Here is a 19,479-nt window from a genome sequence, read left to right as displayed (position 1 = left end):
CGCGCTGTTACCACGGAGTCATACCGACGATCACGCCGTGACCGCGAGTCATACCAACGATCGCGCCGTGACCGCGGAGTCCTACCGACGATCGCGTCCTGACAACGAGTCATACCGACGATAACGCCGTGACCGCGAGTCATACCGACGATCGCGCCGTGACCGCGGAGTATTGCCGACGATCGCGCTGTGACCGCGGAGTCATGCCGACGATCGTGGCGTGATCGCGAGTCATACCGACGATCACGCCGTGACCGCGAGTCATACCGACGATCGCGCCGTGACCGCGGAGTCATGCCGACGATCGCGCTGTGACCGCGGAGTCATGACGACGATCGTGCCGTGATCGTAAGTCATACCGACGATCACGCCGTGACCGCGGAGTAGGGATGGACGGGATTGAATTTTTAGTTCGGGACGGGACGGGACGGGATTTTTATTTCCTTCCCGATTTTCGGGACGGGACGGGACGGGATTTTTTTCTGTGCATAAAGAGAAAGTACTGTATTGCAGTTACCAAAAAAGACATACGAAATCAATTTTTACCATTTGTGGCACTGATCTATAAAAACCAAAAAATGGGTAACAATTTACAGGTACCTATAAAAAACTTGTGACTCGCGCGTCACGGGGTGATCGTCTGTATGACTCACGGTCACGGCGCGATCGTCGTCATGACTCGCGGTCACGGCGCGATCGTCGTCATGACTCGCGGTCACGGCGCGATCGTCGGTATGACTCCGCGGTCACGGCGTAATCGTCGAAATGACTTCGTCTCCTGCGTTCGCGGACCTATCGCTCGCAATAACGGCGTTATCGGCACTCGCGAAGCGGAAAAATCGCCGACGATCGGACCAAATCCCGTCCCGAAAAATTCCCGAGTCAAATGTAATCCCGTCCCGATAATCGGGAATATTTTTTTCCCAAAAAATTCCCGAAATTTCGGGACCCGTCCATCCCTACCGCGGAGTCATACCGACGATCACGACGTGACCGCGGAGTCATACCGACGATTGCGCCATGACCGCGGAGTCATGCCGACGATCGTGCCGTGATCACGAGTCATACCGACGATCAAGCCATGACCGTGGAGTTATTCCGATAATCACGCCTTGACCGCGGAGTCATACCGACGATCGCGCCGTGACCGTGAGTCATAGATCATGCCGTGACCACAAGTCATACCGATGATCACCCCGTGAGTCATAGATCATGCCGTGACCACGAGTCATACCGATGATCACCCCGTGACCGTGAGTCATAGATCATGCCGTGACCACGAGTCATACCGACGATCACGCCGTGACCGCGGAGTTATTCCGATAATCACGCCTTGACCGCGGAGTCATACCGACGATCGCGCCGTGACCGTGAGTCATAGATCATGCCGTGACCACAAGTCATACCGATGATCACCCCGTGAGTCATAGATCATGCCGTGACCACGAGTCATACCGATGATCACCCCGTGACCGTGAGTCATAGATCATGCCGTGACCACGAGTCATACCGACGATCACCCCGTGACCGCGAGTCATTTCGACCACGAGTCACAAGTTTCTATAGGTACCTGTAAATTGTTACCCATTTTTTGGTTTTTATAGATCAGTGCCACAATCGGTAAAAATTGATTTCTTATGTCTTTTTTCGTAACTGCAATACTCAAGACTTTCTTTTTATGCATAGAAAAAAATCCCGTCCCGTCCCGTCCCGAAAATCAGGAAGGAAATAAATATCCCGTCCCGTCCTGAAAATCAGGAAGGAAATAAATATCCCGTCCCGTCCCGTCCCGAACCAAAAATTCAATCCCGTCCATCCCTATTTCATTTAATATGTAACAATTATTGAATAAATTTAATTTATTTCTGAATAAATAAGTACATATTCAACTTTTGAAGTACCGGTAAAGTGGAATTTCTGACTCGTCTAACAAAGCTTAACATTGATTTAATCAGAATACAAACCCGATATTTTTAACAGAAGACATCACTATTGACTAAAAAAATTAATGTGAAATTTATTTTCTAAAAAAAATATAAAAGTTAGACGATTTCAAAAATTGTATACAAATAACAAGAATCTATTTTTATATTAGAGCATGTTTCTTTAAAACCTTTTTTCTCAGCTCGTGTGCATCGCAGGGAAAATCTACCCATACAGATAGATAGTTTCCTGTAGATGTGCAGAATCCCTTTATAAATTAAAATAGGTTCAAAAATAAACATAAAAATGAAGTTAAAAATTACAAAAATTAACATGGGCCTTATGGGTTGCCATTAGGGGTGTGCGATGCATCGAAAATGCATCGAAATTTCGATTCGATTCGATTCGATGCATCGAATCGCGATTCGATTCAGCATGCATCGAAATCACGATGCATCGATTTGGCCTCGATGCATCGAAAAAGACCGATGCATCGGTTAGCTCCCGATGCAACGATTACGTCCCGATGCATATTTAAAACTAATTCAGGACTCCAAAATGAGTTTTAGATAGGGAAGTGTCAATTATCGCTACCACCGATACTCGGACATTGCCGATACTAGGAATATCGGTAACAAGAATCGATTGCCAAACATCGATTTCGCCCGATTCCGCCGATACCGACAGCCGACAGGGATGGATAGATATTTTATTTTAACATTTATTTATTTGATATCTATTAGTTTTGTAATCACGCTAACAACTTTAGTAACCAACTTAGCACACTATTTAGTTCAAAACAGCTAAAGTTTATTTTCAGCTGTTCTCTCTGCACTGCAGGCAGATGATATTGCACAACACAATACAATCTACATTTCAAGATGTCAGACAGTCAGAATTCAGTCTCAGACAACCGGCGCGCGAGTGTCCTCAACACGAAATTATACAAAAAAATGTCTGTATCAATAAGTCAGATCTTTAAATGTATTATTTTTATTTTTAGAACAAAATAAATAACCTAAACTTGTCTAAATGTTCAGTTTCATCCCTGCATTACGCATCATTAGAAAAATTCGATTCAATTACAACATCGAAGTCAGAGGGTTAGGCTTGCACTTGCCTATTGCACCAAAAAGTAGATCCATATTATATCTGTACTATCTACCTAGTTTAAGAGTTTAAGTGAAGTTTTAAGTGCTACTATAACATAAGTTTTGATTGAAAAGCACCATACGCATAGTCCATGTCGATTTTGTAATATTATAATGAATGGTAAATGTTGACCATCTAAGATAAATCAAAGTATGTAACAGGAGTTCTCATTGGTCGAGAGGCCACGCTGCACTGTCATGTCAGCCAATCGACGTTCGTGTTTCAATGGAGCAAGTGACGATTGCTAAGATACATTGATAAATATCAAGAACCGTTATGTAGGACGTGTTTGTTTGTAAAGAGTATAAAATTAGGTTAAAGTTTAAAACGGTGTGATTTTCTTTTGTCTTACAAAGACCTAGATTTGACAATAAGGTTATAAACGAGTATTGTCGCGTCGTTGTTCCTTGTTTGTTTACTTTTTCAGATTCCCTATCAAACGCCCCTATCTGCTATCTCTCTCTCCCCCCGCTCTCTCTCTAACGATGTACTGATTAAACAGATTGTGGTTGACGACTTTTCTACTTAAGATTCCCTGTGGTTATTTTAGTTCAATCAATTCCATAACCTTTCTATCGTTTATCAAAATAATTAATTAATCTGTTTTGTATTTTATTTCCTTTAAACCAACCCCTATTTACCATCTGTATTTTATAGAATAAAATGTTTGTTTATAAATTTTGACTGGCCACACAATTTTGTACCTATTTTATTTTGTATAAAGTAACAGATACTTTGATGATTATATATACAGTATATATATATATTTAAATATATATATATATATCAATAAGTGCTGCGTGCTGTAATGAATGCTTTTTATTATCAAAATAAGTAATCAATTATAAATTTTTGATAATACATGGGTCATTGAATAGGTACCATAATGTCATGTAGTTTCCTATTTGTAACTTGCAAATAATAATAATTGATAGTTAATTCTGGAAAATGAAAAATAGTGAACGCATTCATAAACCTGTTGTCAAAACAGCAGCAGGTGTAAGGGTTTATTGTTTCAGAGGCTAGAGTGTTTCAAGGACAAAGTGTTGGGCCTCCCGGCTTAGGGGGGAGGGGTGGTGGTTAGAGGGGGAGGAAACTGGTTTTGGCTATTTATTGATTAGTTCACCGACCCTTCTAGACAACAAAATTGAGTGACAGTGACAGTGTTAAATCACCGTGTTCTGTATTTAATTTGTTGTTTACTTTGTTTGTTATTCTATTAATTTTAGTGTTTTGTTCTATTTCCTCCTGGTCCCTTGCAAATTGTATCATCAATGCTAAACAATTGTGGTCAATTCAAATTATATTTTTGATTATTCAAATCTCCTACACAAAAAGACAAAAGTCAAACCAGGCAAGGAAAAAACCTGCTATTGTAATCCCCATACCCAGCCATTTGGGAAGTGGTGAAAGTCTAGTCTAAATATAGCTCAAAGGTCTCACCCTTCCCTTCCCCTACTCAGCGTTACTATTCCGCTCATTTCAAGGTCATTGCACAACGCCTGCCTCCCGTCTATTGTTTTGCCTTTATAGTGTTTCTATTCTGACTTTTATAAACATAAATTTATTGCTTACGTAGTTCAGTAGTGAAATTTTCTATTGTGAAACAGTAGGCCTACTTTAAAACAAAATCACTACCGGTCATGTCATTCTATTCTGTGTCAAGTCAGTATACCATTGCCATTGCCAGTCAGTCGCCGGCGACTGCTTTGAGTTGACCTATTCTGTCGTGATAGCTATAAAAATAGGTTAGGACAACTACCTCTTGCTTATTTCTATATTGTACTTTACTCAAACTCAAAATCTCGAATACTCGTCCATTTTGTGTTAATAGTATAAATAAAATTGGATCCATTAAAACCGGATCCAGCCCAAGATCCGATTTTTTGTGGATACGATCGGGCGTCGGTTCTAGCTCAGATCCGGCGGATCCGGTAGTCCGATATCCAGATCCGACCATCACTAAAATAGACAGTAAACATTGATAATCAACTTTTTTGGTTCGTGCTGATTTAAGAATGAACCAGAAGTATTGAAAGCCAACAAATATAAATGTGAAAACTAAGTAACAATACTACCGTACGTCATAAAATAAACTCCATTTTATTTAATACAGGTCAATAATAATAAACTTAACGATTGCTTTATTGATATATAGGCTTATTCTAATTGTTAGTGAAGGGTGAATTTCCTTAGGCCAACCATAAAATTAGCAGTGTCCATTAATGAGGTTAGGTCAGCAACTATCCTCTTGTTCATAATTTTATTTAGTACATTTTTTACTTTAACTTTTTTTAAGGTAAAGGATCCATTACAGAAACACATGTTGTATTTAATTTTTGAAGAAAATCATGCCGTGCTGCACCGAATCGAATCGAATCGATTCGAATCGAAATTCTTTGAATCGCATCGATGCATCGAATCGAAAAAAATATGCTGCATCGCACACCCCTAGTTGCCATGCTGTTAGCGAAATACAGTAACAACAAAATATATACAGAAAATCAAAACAAATGGAAGAAATTTCAATCACATGTTTTGTTTACAGTGTGGGGTGAAAATAGAGAAATCTGTACACTAGATATTTTTGGTCGGGTTTTCGACCACTGGACGACCTCTAGTAGATAAAATAGATAAGATATATATTTTTGAGCCACAAAACCCCCTTAGCATGACAACTCACCAGACTGTTCCAGCTTTAACAGACTGTACGATAGTGTTGACAGTGTCTATGTTCTTTGAATACACAGCTGCTGCTAGTCCATACTGAGTGTTGTTGGCTCTCTCTATCACTTCATCAATAGTCTTGAACTTCAGCAACTGCTGGACTGGTCCAAATATCTGCAATACATTCCTCATATTAATTGTTCTATTTTTTCCTTACATACAGTTGTGTCTCTGTTCTGATAAAATCAAATAAAATATATTTATTTCCATTCGGTACAATAAAGTACAATAGGATAGGTCAGATTGCATTTTACAAATTGTCATGAAGCAAAAGTAGATGTAAATATAAAATTAAACTTAAATTGTATAACATATAGAACAAAATAGTTAAACAAATAATTTCTCCTTTAAGCTGGCCTGGAACATCAATAACAGATAAAATAGAAAATAATTACTGATGACATCATATCTTAAAAATACCCCCGCCGCAGCAAACCTGCCGACTAAGCGAATTTCCATTTGTCTGAATTGATTTTCAGTTAAATATATTTTAATAACATTAGGTTTAACGAGCACCTAGGTTTGCTGCTACAAGGAAACTAATAAAGTGTGTTTTTGAGTAAAATATTGGTAGCTTAGTACAAAATAAATAAATTTGCCAAGTTTGATCAAAATATATCCATAAACAAGCAAACTACAACATTTGACAATATTCTCCATAAGAATAACATGGGAATTTTAAATTTAATTTTTTTTTTATTTTCTCCGTTACTAATAATTGAACAAAAATACTTTTATATACTAAATTATTTGTTTTTTTAAGCTCTTTAAAAAGGTCTAAAGAGAAATCGGGAAATTTTGTGTTTTGAGGGTCAAAAGTGAGAAAAACCAGTTTTTACCCCATAAAACCCCCCGTAAAGCCCCGTTCCCATGGTCCGATCGTGCTGGTTCGCGAACTCATTCAAGTTTATCCCGCTTTACACCTTTAAACCAAATTTCATCAAAATCGGACAAAAATTACTCAAGTTATCGCGTTCACGGACGTATATATATATATATATATATATATAAGTCTATATATATATATAAGTCTATATATATATATATAAGTCTATATACAGGGTGACAAAAAAGTCTGGAAACGGCTTGATATCTTTTTAACTAAATTCGTTAGAAAATTCAAACCTTTCACATCAACTTATATGCATGAAAACTACTTTTTGCAAGTATTACCATTTTTTTACCTTCACCAGGGGACGGCCCATGAGGAGTAGGTACATAATCTTTAATGTAAGCATAGGTTGATATGCACATCATTTTAAAGGTCTGGTGTAGTGGAGTTCATTGCCGGAAACCGCGTCAAAAAAGGTTCATTCGTTACAAAATGGCAGCATTTCAAAGTTCTTGCGGAATATACCTGCACAGGCCTTAGTAATGGTAAATACTCATAGTCAAAATTAGCCGGGAAATCTGAAACCCGGTTAAATTTGTTTTGAAGATTGAATAAACGTAGTATATGGGCTAGTTGACTTTAAAATACAGTTTCTGCTCTCAAGATAATGTTTAATACGAGTATTTACCAATATTAAGGCCTGTAAAGGTATATTCCACAAGAACTTTGAAATGCCGCCATTTTGTAACGAATGGACCTTTTGAGATGCGGTTTCCGGCAATGAACTCCACTTGACCAGACCTTAAAAATGATGTGTATATCAACCTATGCTTACATTAAAGATTATGTACCTACTCCTCATGGGACGTCCCCTGGTGGAGGTAAAAACATGAAAATGCTTGGAAAAAGTAGTTTTTATACATGTAAGTTGATGTGAAAAGTTTGACTTTTCTAACGGATTTAGTTAAAAAGATATTAAGCCGTTTCCAGACTTTTTTGTCACCCTGTATATATATATATATACATATATAAAAATTTGAACGAATAGTGTTTTTGGCCTCTGGGGACATCAAAATGAAAAAGTAAATAGGTCCCGGGTCTAGGTCTTACCGTGCCACCTACGGTAATAGCTACTTCCCTATAGGGAAATTCGCTAAAAAGAGAGAATTAGTTTTAAAGAATAATTTCAATATGAAGAATAATTTAGAAACTATTAATTAATACTTATAGAGTGTGGGGATTTGTATTTAAATGTATGTAGAACGATCTAGAAAGCAATTTGGCAAGAAAAAAGCTCATTAAGTGAATAATGTGGGTCTATTAATAACCAGTTATAAAACTTTCTCTTAAATTGTTTGACATCATATTTTGAGATAAGGCCAATGAGTTTATTGTAAACCTTAGGAGCTATAACAACATGGCTGTTAATCGATTTTGAGAGCCTGTGGTATTCAATGGAAGTAGGATTTTTATTCTAGTAATATTTGTGTTCATGGAATTTTAGTATTTGGGTGTTATTTATTACATATACAGTTAAATCAAAGATATACAGATTAATATTAACTTAGTAGAAATTTTCATTGAAACAAAAAGAGGTTTACAATGTTCATCAAGTTCAGATTCAGTGATGATAACCCTAACGGCTCTTTTTGGAGAGTTAAGATTGCATCCACCCTGCTGCAGTTTTCCCAGAGAATTAATCCATATCTAATTATTGATTGAAAGTAGGCAAAATATAGGCAGTTCTACATAATTTGTTTCCAAGCAATGAACAAGGCGTCTTAGGAGAAAGATTGTTCTTGATAGTTTTGGTGTTATATAATCAATGCGAGATCCCCCAAGTAAGAGTACTGTCTATTTTTATTCATACAAATTTCACCGAATTAGATATCAGTCCCGCTATTAGGGAGGGGTCTTAGGCTAAAAACAACATTCTGTTTTATTTTCATTTAAAAGAAACCCATTTGCTTTGAACCAGTCAGATGATGTGGTGAGGGATTTTTTTTTATAATAAATTTTTGCTTTTAAAAATCATTAACTTATTACTGTGGGAAAAGGTTGTATCATCTACATAAAGAATACTTGAGGAATTAACTGAATTTGGGAGATCATTAATGCATATTAAAAACAAAAGTGGGCCCAGAACCTGACCCTGGGGCACACCCACATTTATTGATATTTCTTGAGATCAGAAACCATTAGTGTAAACCCTTTGTCTTCGATTAGATAAGTAAGATTTTATTTAACTTTAGAGCAGAGCCTGTAATTCCATAGTAATTTAATTTTTTTATTAGGTCATTTGGATCAACACAGTCAAATGCTTTGCTAAGATCACAGAAGGTGGCCTGGGTCCCTTGGGTGGATATGACTTGGTCTCAAAAGAATAAATAATTTCACGAACTAGTTTGTCTACAGCTTGGACTGTTGATTTGTCCTTTCAAAACCCGAATTGACAATGATTGAACATTTTATCATCTTCAAAAAAGGAATAGATTTGACCTTGAACTATAATTTCATACATTTTTTGAAATTACTGGAATTATTGAAATTGGGCGGTAGCGGTAGCTTTATTAAGGTTTGTTCCTTGGGCCCTTCTTATGAACTGAGCATATCCTGGATTTTTATAACTGCTGGAAAGACTCCCTCGATCAATGAAAAATTTATGCAATATGGCCAAGGGTACTGAAATACTAGAAATAATACTTTTTAGGCAATTGTTACTCATATTATTAGTCCAGTAAATATGACAAAAAAATAGGGGATTGCTGTGCAAAAGGTCGGGTAGTTATATTTTTGGATATGTTGTTAGTGTTGGGTCCATAACATAAAATCCAAGTTATTCACCTTGAGGTACGATGGCGCGCCACTTGTTAACGAAATAGCAAAAATCTGACCATTCCTGTGGGTTTTCTTCTAAATTATAATTCATTAATACTGTTAGTTTATAAAGAAAATGAGATAAAAGTTACTTGGCTTAGTGCTATCATAACTGCAAACTCAAAATACACCCACAAGTAAAAAAGAATCAAGTTATTGGTTAACAAAAATTATGTTTGTGTAACAATATTATTCACATGAAGTAGATGATTTGTTTGATTTGTTGATCAGCTGTTTAGTTTCAAATGAATTAATATCGTCAAAGATTTGTGATTTTAAATACATAAATTATTATATTAAAGTTTTCTAATTCATGGTAACTTATTCTCAACTGAATTTTACCATTCCCAGCATTAAAATAAAGTAGTAAGATCCATTATGAGTAAGCTTTAAGGTACACAATCCTAGATTGAAATGTAATATACATTAACAGTCATAATACTCACCAATTATTATGTAGAGTAGACTTTGACTATTTTCAAGAAACAAACATATGTTTCTGTAAATAAAAATTATCTCCCATGTTATACTTATGGAGAAATACGAAACTTTAAAGGGCCCCAGGGCCTCACTCTCTAATTATTTCCCTAAAAAGAAAGTTTCCTGCACAACTTCAAGTTACGCTCTTTCCAATGACACCAAAAACATGTCAATCGGTTCAGTAGTCTCGGAGGAGTAATTGTCACAAAAATCCTGCTTGCGTATTAAATAAGTATAGATCACATTAACGTCCATTTTATACAGTATAAGGTGTTTTATGGGTATGTAATTGTAATATATGTTTATGCAATGTTTGATTAACTACATGGTTTCAAGTTATCAGTGGTCCCCCCCCTTACCCCGGATAATTGAGGTTCTACTACATCCGGTTAGTCCGGCTGTTTTGTAGTCCGTCCAGTGGTCGGTCCCGAGGTGGCCGAAATAGAAAGTCTACTGTAATTAAAAACCCACATACGTTTATTAGCCCTTAAGGCAAATTAACTCTTAATATTCACTCCACAAACACTGCATATTAAGGTTAAAAATTAATATTAATGAGTTTAACATTGTGCACGCGGAGTCATACCGACGTTCACCTCGTGACCACAGAGTCATACCGACGTTCACCCCGTGACAGCGAAGTCATACCGACAATCGCGCCGTGACAGCGGAGTCATACCGACAATTGCCCCGTGACCGCGGAGTCATACCGACAATCGCGCCGTGACCGCGAAGTCATACCGACGATCACCCCGTGGCCGCGGAGTCATACCGACAATCGCGCCGTGACCGCGGAATCATACCGACGATCACCCCTTGATCGCGAGTCATTTTGACGATCCCACCGTGACCGCGAGTCAAACCGACGATCGCACCATGACCGCGAGTCACAAGTTTCTATACCTGTAAATTTTTACCCATTTTTTGTTTTTATAGATAGGTGCCACAAATTGTAAAAATTGATTTTGTTTGTCGTTTTTGGTAACTGCAATATTCAAGACTTTATTTTTATGCACAGGAAAAAATCCCGTCCCGAAAACCGGGAAGGAAATAAAAATCACGTCCAGTCCCGTCCCGAACTAAAAACTCAATCCCGTCCATCCCTACCTTAAAAATATGAGTTTTCACATGGATATGGAATCGGTATCAGCAACTGGTATAGAATCGAGAAATGCTGTTATCGGCCATCCCTATTTAAAATACAATTAATATTCGACTAGGACGTAATTCAAGCCATGACCTTGAGTTTTGAGGACGGATTTGGCTTTGTTCCAGCTATGCGTAGATTGACACTGCTGCTACCCTGCTACACGCTTCATGTTATAGCCTAGAGCTGGCGGCGAGTCGGTGTATTCTCTCGGCAGACCCGAGATTCGATTCTCGAATCTGGTTAATTTCTATAATTTCTAATTTGAATGTTCCGTAAATATACATTTACTATAAAATTCCTCAAAAATAAACGAACATAATGATAATAGTTTAAATTCACGTAAAATCCCCGAATAATACCATTTTCACGCATATTTCCCGGTTTGTTCACTGCGGTTAAAATTCACACATAATTACCGATTTTCCCAGAATTCCCGGTCGCTGACAACCCTGGTGTTGCAGGGAATATGGAAAATAGGGAGCATTTCAAGCGTATGTAGATATTTTATTTGTATATTGAGAGTTATTTATGGAAAAAATCTTATTCTTTTGTAATGGATTGTTTTAATGAAAATCAAGCACTGGTTTCATTTCATTTCATTTCATTATAGGCTATTGGTGTAGTAAAGGCTAAGCTTAAACCAATCCGTATAAAAATAGTAAAAAAATAAAAAAACAAGTAAAATTAAAAAAAAATTGTATTGGCACCAAAAATAGAGAATTGATTTGATTCATAGGTATTGGGTATCAAGAATTAAACAATTTTGGTATTGACACATATCTACACTGACCTCTTCCTTGGCAATTCGCATGTTGTCTGTGACATCAGCAAACACTGTAGGTTGAATAAAGAAGCCCTTGTCTCCAGTCTTACTGCCCCCAGCAACCAGTCGAGCCCCTTCCTTCTTTCCACTCTCTATCAGTTCTAGAATCTTGCCATGTTGTTCCCCATCAATCTGAAAATCAGTTTCAAAGTTTCAATAGTCTTGAGGGGATGGGTATTTTTTGTTAAGGGCTCTAGGTTTATATAAATTATTTCAAAAACGCTTTTTATCATTAAATTGTTAATAGTAACAAACATACTGCAAAAAAATCTGATGAATCATCAAAAATACTTGAAATACAAAAAAGGGTAAGTAAGCATGTTGGATGGAAGTCTTACCTTTCCTTACCTCCTTATTGAAACCTCGGAAGGTTTTTGGCCTCACCACGATGCCTCTATAGAAATTCAAATATGCTACATTCAGATGGATTTTGAATCAATTTTAGACAATTGATTCATCCTAATGAATAAAAGTAATCAAATTAATGAAATGAGCTACTGGACTTTAAATCTATGTACTTTTTAAAATAAATAATGTTTTTCTAATTTCCTAATTTAACTCACTACTGGTCCCTGTTCACTCTCTGGCAGGAATGGATTGCACACTTTTCGCTGCTTGGCGAATGCTGCACTCTTCTCAACAAATTGGTCGTAGATACTCTCATGGATAAAAGTACGAGAACCGGCACAGCAGCACTGGCCCTGTCGGCAAATACACAACAAAAATATTCATGATATACATATTTTTTATTTATTATTGTTTTCTATTTATTTATTTACAAATTCCAGATAATGGACTGTAATAAAATAGATATTTTATCACTTTATAGATATAAAATTATAAATTTTTACAATAATACGTTTCCTCATGGCTGATTCTATGCTAAATAAAATATAAATGAAATATGTTTGCATCTATCTATCTATTTATTAATAGGCATGCGTGTTTCTTTAACCCTAGATCTGGCGTTGGTCCATTTTTGGACCTCAATTTTTCAACTGTGAACTGGCATGGTCCCTAAAAGGACCAATGCAACATGTGCGCGAAAATGACAAATTGTAGCCATAAAACAGGTTTAACACGTTCGCTACCGAGCGACGCACATATGCGTCGGTCCGGTCACTTCTACAGACCAAAAGGAATGATCATGACGTTGCTTACAGACCAAGTGATATAGGAATAACATTGCCGACAGACCAAAAGAGAAATATCGTATAAATGGACTAATTGACTTTATATTAACCATAAGTGAATTAGTAAGCAATGAATATTGTTTTTATTTATCGTTTTGAGCAAATTTTAAAACGACGCATATATGCGTCGGTCAGTCTATTTAATGAAATCCAGTCAAAAAGATTACATTTTCGTTACAATAGACCAGGCGACGCACGTAAGCGTCGTTGTAAATTTGGTTGTTTGAAGGAAAAGTTTGAACAAATAAAAATTGTTTTGGTATAAAACTTGCATTTGGTACAAAAATTACATCATTACTGATATAGATGTCATACATATACAACTTTGAGCTACTAAACTTACCTAAAATGTCTTGTCTTTCTAAAAAAAACTCACATAAAAAATGTCTTGTATTGCTAATAAACTCACATAAAAATGTCTTGTATTGCTAATAAACTCACATAAAAATGTCTTGGATTTCTATTCTAATAAACTCACATAAAAATGTCTTTTCTTGCCATCAGTGGTTTGGTTTAGTTGCCGTGGTGTTCCCTAAAACATGGAGAGATGCAGAATCCCAACGCCTTCTCCTTAGGGTCTTTACAAACGTTGCAGATGTAAAATGTATCGGTCCTCTTGCTATGTTTTGACCTGCAAACACAGCACCTTACTCTTTTTTCCAATTTAATAGGCAAATGTTGGGACACTGCTGATGAGATGCTAGTGCGAAGAGGACGTTTTACTGGCTCCACTTGAAGGAAGTGTTTAATAATGATGTCCCTGTAGCTAAGGTATGTCATCTTTCCGTTAAGCTTAGAAAAGAGATTAACACTATTCCAAAGTGATACGTCCAACAAATGGAGAAATATCTTCACGTACCAGCGAAGGGACTTGCGTGGAGTTGAGTAATAAGATCACTGGTCGCTTCTGTCAATGCCACTCATACCTTTATTATAGGCTACAATCATTGATGGCTTCTTTATCACCACGCCTCTTCTGTTTGTGACATTCTCCATCTCTGGACCATTTGTTGTGGAAATGGTTAGCACGTTTCTCTTGCCTCTCCACTTCATTACTGTCACGTCACCCTTTTGTCGACTAATATACTCTCTCTCCCTTCTTCAGCTTGGCCTGCACCACAACCTGCGGATTACCAGACCTGTCAGCCTGCAGGGTCCCGCACATGTTCGTTTGGTGCTCCAAAAGGGTTTCAGCCAAATCAACACTATTATAAAAATGGTCCAAAAACACAGCATGGCCTTTGTGTAAGTAGTTTTCCATGAGCTTCATTACAACTTGATAGGTGTGACCCTTCTCTTCGTTTGTCAGTGTGCCTTTCCCTTGATAAATAATTATATTGAGAATATAGCCGTCGGAAGTGCAAAGTTCATAAAGCTTTATTCCGTACTTGTGGGCTTTGTTTTTTATGTACTGGCGAAACGATAGGCGTCCGCGAAACAAGACCATTGCTTCGTCAAGGGATAAGTTTTTCCCAGGACTGTAAACTTTGTTACAGTTTTCCAAAACATGATTTAGTACCTGATCAATTTTGTGCATTTTGTGCATTTTGTGGTTGGTGGGATCTGTATCCCGATCATAAAAACATAAACACTGTAAAATACTCTCATATCTGTTGCGAGCCATTGTACTGCCGAATATCGGGTGTTCATACAGTGGATCTTTCGACCAATAGTGTTTTAATGTGGGGATGTCTACATTACCCATAAGTATGGTTAGGCCTAAGAACTTTTTTAGTTCTTCTCTGGTAACATCAGTCCATCTGTTCAGTGCTGCATATTTTGGCAGGGGTTCCCCTCGAGATGTAAGCTCTTTTGTTAGTCCATGCCACGATCTTATCCATGAGGGCGTCGTCAAAAATAGAGCTAAATATGGCAATTGGATCTGTTGTTTCTATGTTTACTTTCTCTTGGCCAGTAAACTCAAACTGCTGTGGCGCATTATTTGTGTCCTTCCATAACCCTTCAACAGCCTCGTAATGATTGTGGATAGAATTAACAACAAACTCTACATTAGTATCTACATAAATAGGGTAATTCACTGTTCTGGTCGTTGTTTTCAAGGTTAACCCCATTGATTTCATTTTCAGGTTCCCCATCATTATTTTGTTCAACAGTAAAAGGAATCTCTAGTTCCTGAAAAACATCCATATTTCCATTGACGACCCCGATTTCAACTTCATTATTGAAATGTTCAAATACCTCGTCCATATTCTGTTCGACAGTAGACGACTCACAAGCTGCATCTATCGCCATGTCTTCTTGTAGTTCGTGGTAGTCTTGTTCACAAGATGAAGAATCATCGCTATCCGAAGTTGGGATATATTCAGTGGCTCCATCGGAAGAAAACAATGAACTTAGTTCAGAATCACTATCACTTTCGTTACTGATCATGCGATCAATTTCACTATCAGTATATAAAAAAGATGGGTTTTTAGGCCTAGTAGGCCTATTGCGTTTCATGATCAAGCTTTTACACAAACAAATAAAGAAACTCCACTAAACACTAGCCAAAACTGCAGAGGTTAGAGATGTAAAATCTGTTCTGTGATGTCGCGGAATACACAATGTTGCCAACTGTTGTGTGACGTAACCAATCGTCATATCCACAGACCAAGCGACGCACATTTGCGGCAGATATCCCTCTAGACCGATACGATAAAATCAGGGCTTTAAAATAGACCGTTGCTAAGAAATACGCAGATTAATAACATTAGAGCACCGACGCAAATGTGCGTCGTTAGTCTATTTCAATGTGACCAGCTGACGCAAATATGCGTCGGTGGTCTATTGTGAGAAACGAGTCGACGCACAATTGCGTCGCTGGTCTATGCGAACGTAAATTCCATATAATTGTGGTAGCGAACGTGTTAAAACGCTACAAAACGTATACCATTAAAAAGATGAGATTCTGAGGATTCATTTTCATGCATAAAACATTATTGAGTGAGTATTATGTAGCGAGAAACGGTAGTTTGAAAAACTAGAGAGTTCAAAATAGATTTTGGCGGTGGAAAGTTTTGGTCACCTGACTACAAAAACAGCTGTTTTTGGTGATTGTCAATTAAATTGTATACAATATTAGTACATATTCTGAAACTACAATAAATTCCCTACAATTCCCTGTGAATCTATAAGGTTGATTGTAAAAATTTTATTTGTTTATGAAAATGTTCATAAATATTATGTTTTTGTAAAAAAATCTTCAAAATTTTACATTCCGACGTAAATTTTTCTGACATTTTAGAATTTAACTAAATATAACTATATATTTTCAGAAAGATCTTTTTATTACCTATTGTACAGTATCATTACATTTTTTGTTGATGCATTCTATTATTTCCAACGTGACAAAAAGAAATTTGGTAGTTTTTCAAAAAAGAAAATATGTATGAAGAATTTATTTTTTTATAATTTTATTTTTATGAGCATTCAAAAAACATTGATATTCCTACGTAGGGAATCATATTTCACACAAACTTTACATTTAGATAAAATGTGTAAACAAATTATTTTGTGGTTTTCTTGTGGGTTGCTTTTGAAATTTCTAATTTGCATAATCAAAAAATTTGCAAACCTTTTGCTACTACGCCTAAACGCATTGCTAGGAAAAGAATATTTTTATATTATTATATTCTAAATTCATCACTGAAATAGAATATATATATATGTGTGTGTTTATTTATATTACAAATAAATGTTCTGTGGCAAAATATATGATACCACTACAAAAGCGCCAAAATATGCCCGCCACTGGTGAATAAAATGACCGCCAGATCTAGGGTTAAAACCTTTTTTCTCAGCTCGAGTGCATCGCAGGGAAAATCTACGCATACTGTTGGAAAGATATTTTCCTGTAGATGTGCAGAATCCCTTTATAAATTAAAATAGGCTCAAAAATAAGAACAAAAAATGAATTTGAAAACTTAAAAAAAATAACATGGGAGTTATGGGTTGCCATGTTGGTGACGAAATAACAACAAAATATAAACAGAAAATCAAAACAAATTCCTATCACATGTTTTATTTACAGTGTGGGGTTAACACTGTACATTACTTAGTGTAAGAAACGGCCATGTGGCCCTAACTTTGCCTGAATAAATATATAATTTTTCATTTCATATAATTTTAATTTTTTTCATTTTATTTCATTTGCATATTTTTGGTTGAGTTTTCGACCACTGGACGACCTCTAGTACTTATTTAATACGCAAGCAGGTTTTTTGTGACAATTACTCCTCCGAAGCTACTGAACCAATTGACATGTTTTCGGTGTCATTGGAAAGAGCTTAACTTGAAGTTGTGCAGGAAACTTTCTTTTTAGGGAAATAATTAGAGAGTTAGGCCCTAGGGCCCTTTAAAGGTTCATATTTCTCCATAAGATTAACATGGGAAGCAAAAATTGTTATGAAACTCCAGCTGTTGTCAGAAATTAAATAGTAATAAATGGTCTCCATGGAAGCATGAGAAAATTCACAATGTTTACCTTTGCTTTGACATTTAAATGTAAACAACCAGAACTGTCAAATGCCTATTTCACATTTTCAGACAGCTGATCAAAACAAAAAAAAAATAATAAAATACTTTACACAACTATGTGGTAGGTTTATTTAATCTTAAACTTGATGATGGATTATTTATTCTAAATATATCTCAATGATTATAAAACTGATTGTTTCCCGTTGCGAAGCACGGGTACAGCAACTAGTATTATTTATTACGTTACAATTGTAAACATGGATTGTGTAACATAGTGCAATAGGACCATATTAGACTATTAGTAACCGGAAGCGTATTAAGTTACTGGGTGGCTGCACTGTCTTCATCAGCGTGGAACTATGATTGGCTGCCGATCGGTCAAGGAGTTTTCCGTGAAGATGATCTTCACATCTAGTCTAGCAAGGTGCGTATCCAGATGTCGCCATGTTTTTCGTAGTAGTTTTAGTAGATGTTACAGATTGCAATATAGTACAAATATTTTATTTTATGTTTCTAAACAAAAGAAAAATTCCAATGTTTTGAGTGTTGAACAGAAAAAATCAAAACAAATATACTGTAGTTATAAAATATTTGTCAAATGATCCATTCAAGTTTCTTATATTTTTCTGTATAAATAAAATGTTAATGTTCTAAAAGACACTGAATATTAAAATTACACATGTTTCTCATTGAAAAATTCAAGGCAGAAAAATGTTTGGTCTGGACATATTTTTCTTTATAAAAAAAATTTTAATGTTTTCAAAGACACTGAAAACTAAAATCACATATGTTATGTTTCTCATTGAAACATTCAAGGCAGAAAAATTGTTGGTCTGGACATATTTTTCTTTATAATTAAAATGTTAATGTTCTCAAAGACACTTAATACTAAAATTACACATGTTTCTCATTAAAACATTCAAGGGAGAAACATGTTTGGTCTGGACAGTCTTTGCAGAAGGTGTTCACTGTCTTGTCAGCCTCTCTTGAAGAGGGCGTTTTCCTAATTTTCTAATAGTATCCTCTGCAATGACGCCTTTTCTACTTTCCCTCACCCTCCGATTTGCTGAGGGAATGGAGCTAGCCTATTTCTTTGCGGTGGTGTCACATGTCTTATAGGAATCTCATCCAGACGCATTAGGCTTATAGCAATTGATTCCCTAAACTTAAGCATAGGCATTTTGGTGCTGTTCAGCTTCCCATAAATAACCCAAAAGTTCACCAATGTGGTTCCCGTGATGAGCTCAAGGGAAACTTTTATGTACCACTTGAGATTTCTTCATAACATTGTGAAGTATATGGCGACATCTGATCACTGTAGTCAACTCCCTTCTTCACATTATTATGTAGCCCAGGCAAATTAGACATATGCTCCCCAAAAAATCGTCTAAAGCTGGAAAGTGTTTTAATACCTTTTGGGGGTCCCAAATAAGAGTCCTGTGAGTTTGCGACAGATTCTGACGTCTGCTTAAGTTTAGGGAGTCGAAAAACTATAAAAATCTTGCACTTTTTTCAGTTTTTCGCTTATACTGTAACTCCTAAATGACAAATCCTACGGAAAATGTTGTTCACAGGTCTTTTTAGTGCCTTAAATTATGCGTCGATTGATGTTAAATACGTCAAAATCAGCCGAGCCGTTTAGCCGCTGTAGCTTTTCAAAGTTGCGTCATTTTCATCAACATGGCCAAATGTTTATCATTTGACCAGTTTTTCGGCTTACAACTCCTAAACGGCGCATGCTATACAAAAATGCACCTGTAGTTAGTTTGGAAAACACACAATTCTGCGTAGAATTATGATTATGAATTATTATATAGTGGTTTATTCTATGGTAATCATCCAGAGG

General features: G+C 36.5%; 1 protein-coding gene across 2 annotated transcripts in view; it reads right to left on the bottom strand.

Annotated features, from left to right (window-relative positions):
- Window positions 1–19,479, bottom strand: part of LOC128983244 (aldehyde dehydrogenase, mitochondrial) — a 99,235-nt gene that overhangs the window by 8,366 nt on the left and 71,390 nt on the right. For both annotated transcript variants that reach the window (XM_054402479.1, XM_054402478.1), the window contains 3 exons: window positions 12,528–12,665; window positions 11,932–12,096; window positions 5,759–5,916 (listed from right to left, as the gene is read on the bottom strand). In XM_054402479.1, coding sequence (XP_054258454.1) covers window positions 5,759–5,916; window positions 11,932–12,096; window positions 12,528–12,665 — 461 coding nt within the window. The remainder of the gene's footprint in view (window positions 1–5,758; window positions 5,917–11,931; window positions 12,097–12,527; window positions 12,666–19,479) is intronic.

The sequence above is a fragment of the Macrosteles quadrilineatus genome, unplaced genomic scaffold (assembly GCF_028750875.1).
Source record: "Macrosteles quadrilineatus isolate MER2022 unplaced genomic scaffold, UCM_ALF_1.0 Scaffold_1__1_contigs__length_201487025, whole genome shotgun sequence".
NCBI classification, from domain to species: domain Eukaryota; kingdom Metazoa; phylum Arthropoda; class Insecta; order Hemiptera; family Cicadellidae; genus Macrosteles; species Macrosteles quadrilineatus.
The sequence above is the reverse complement of the archived record's forward strand: the minus strand, read 5'-3'. Positions and strand labels throughout refer to the sequence as shown.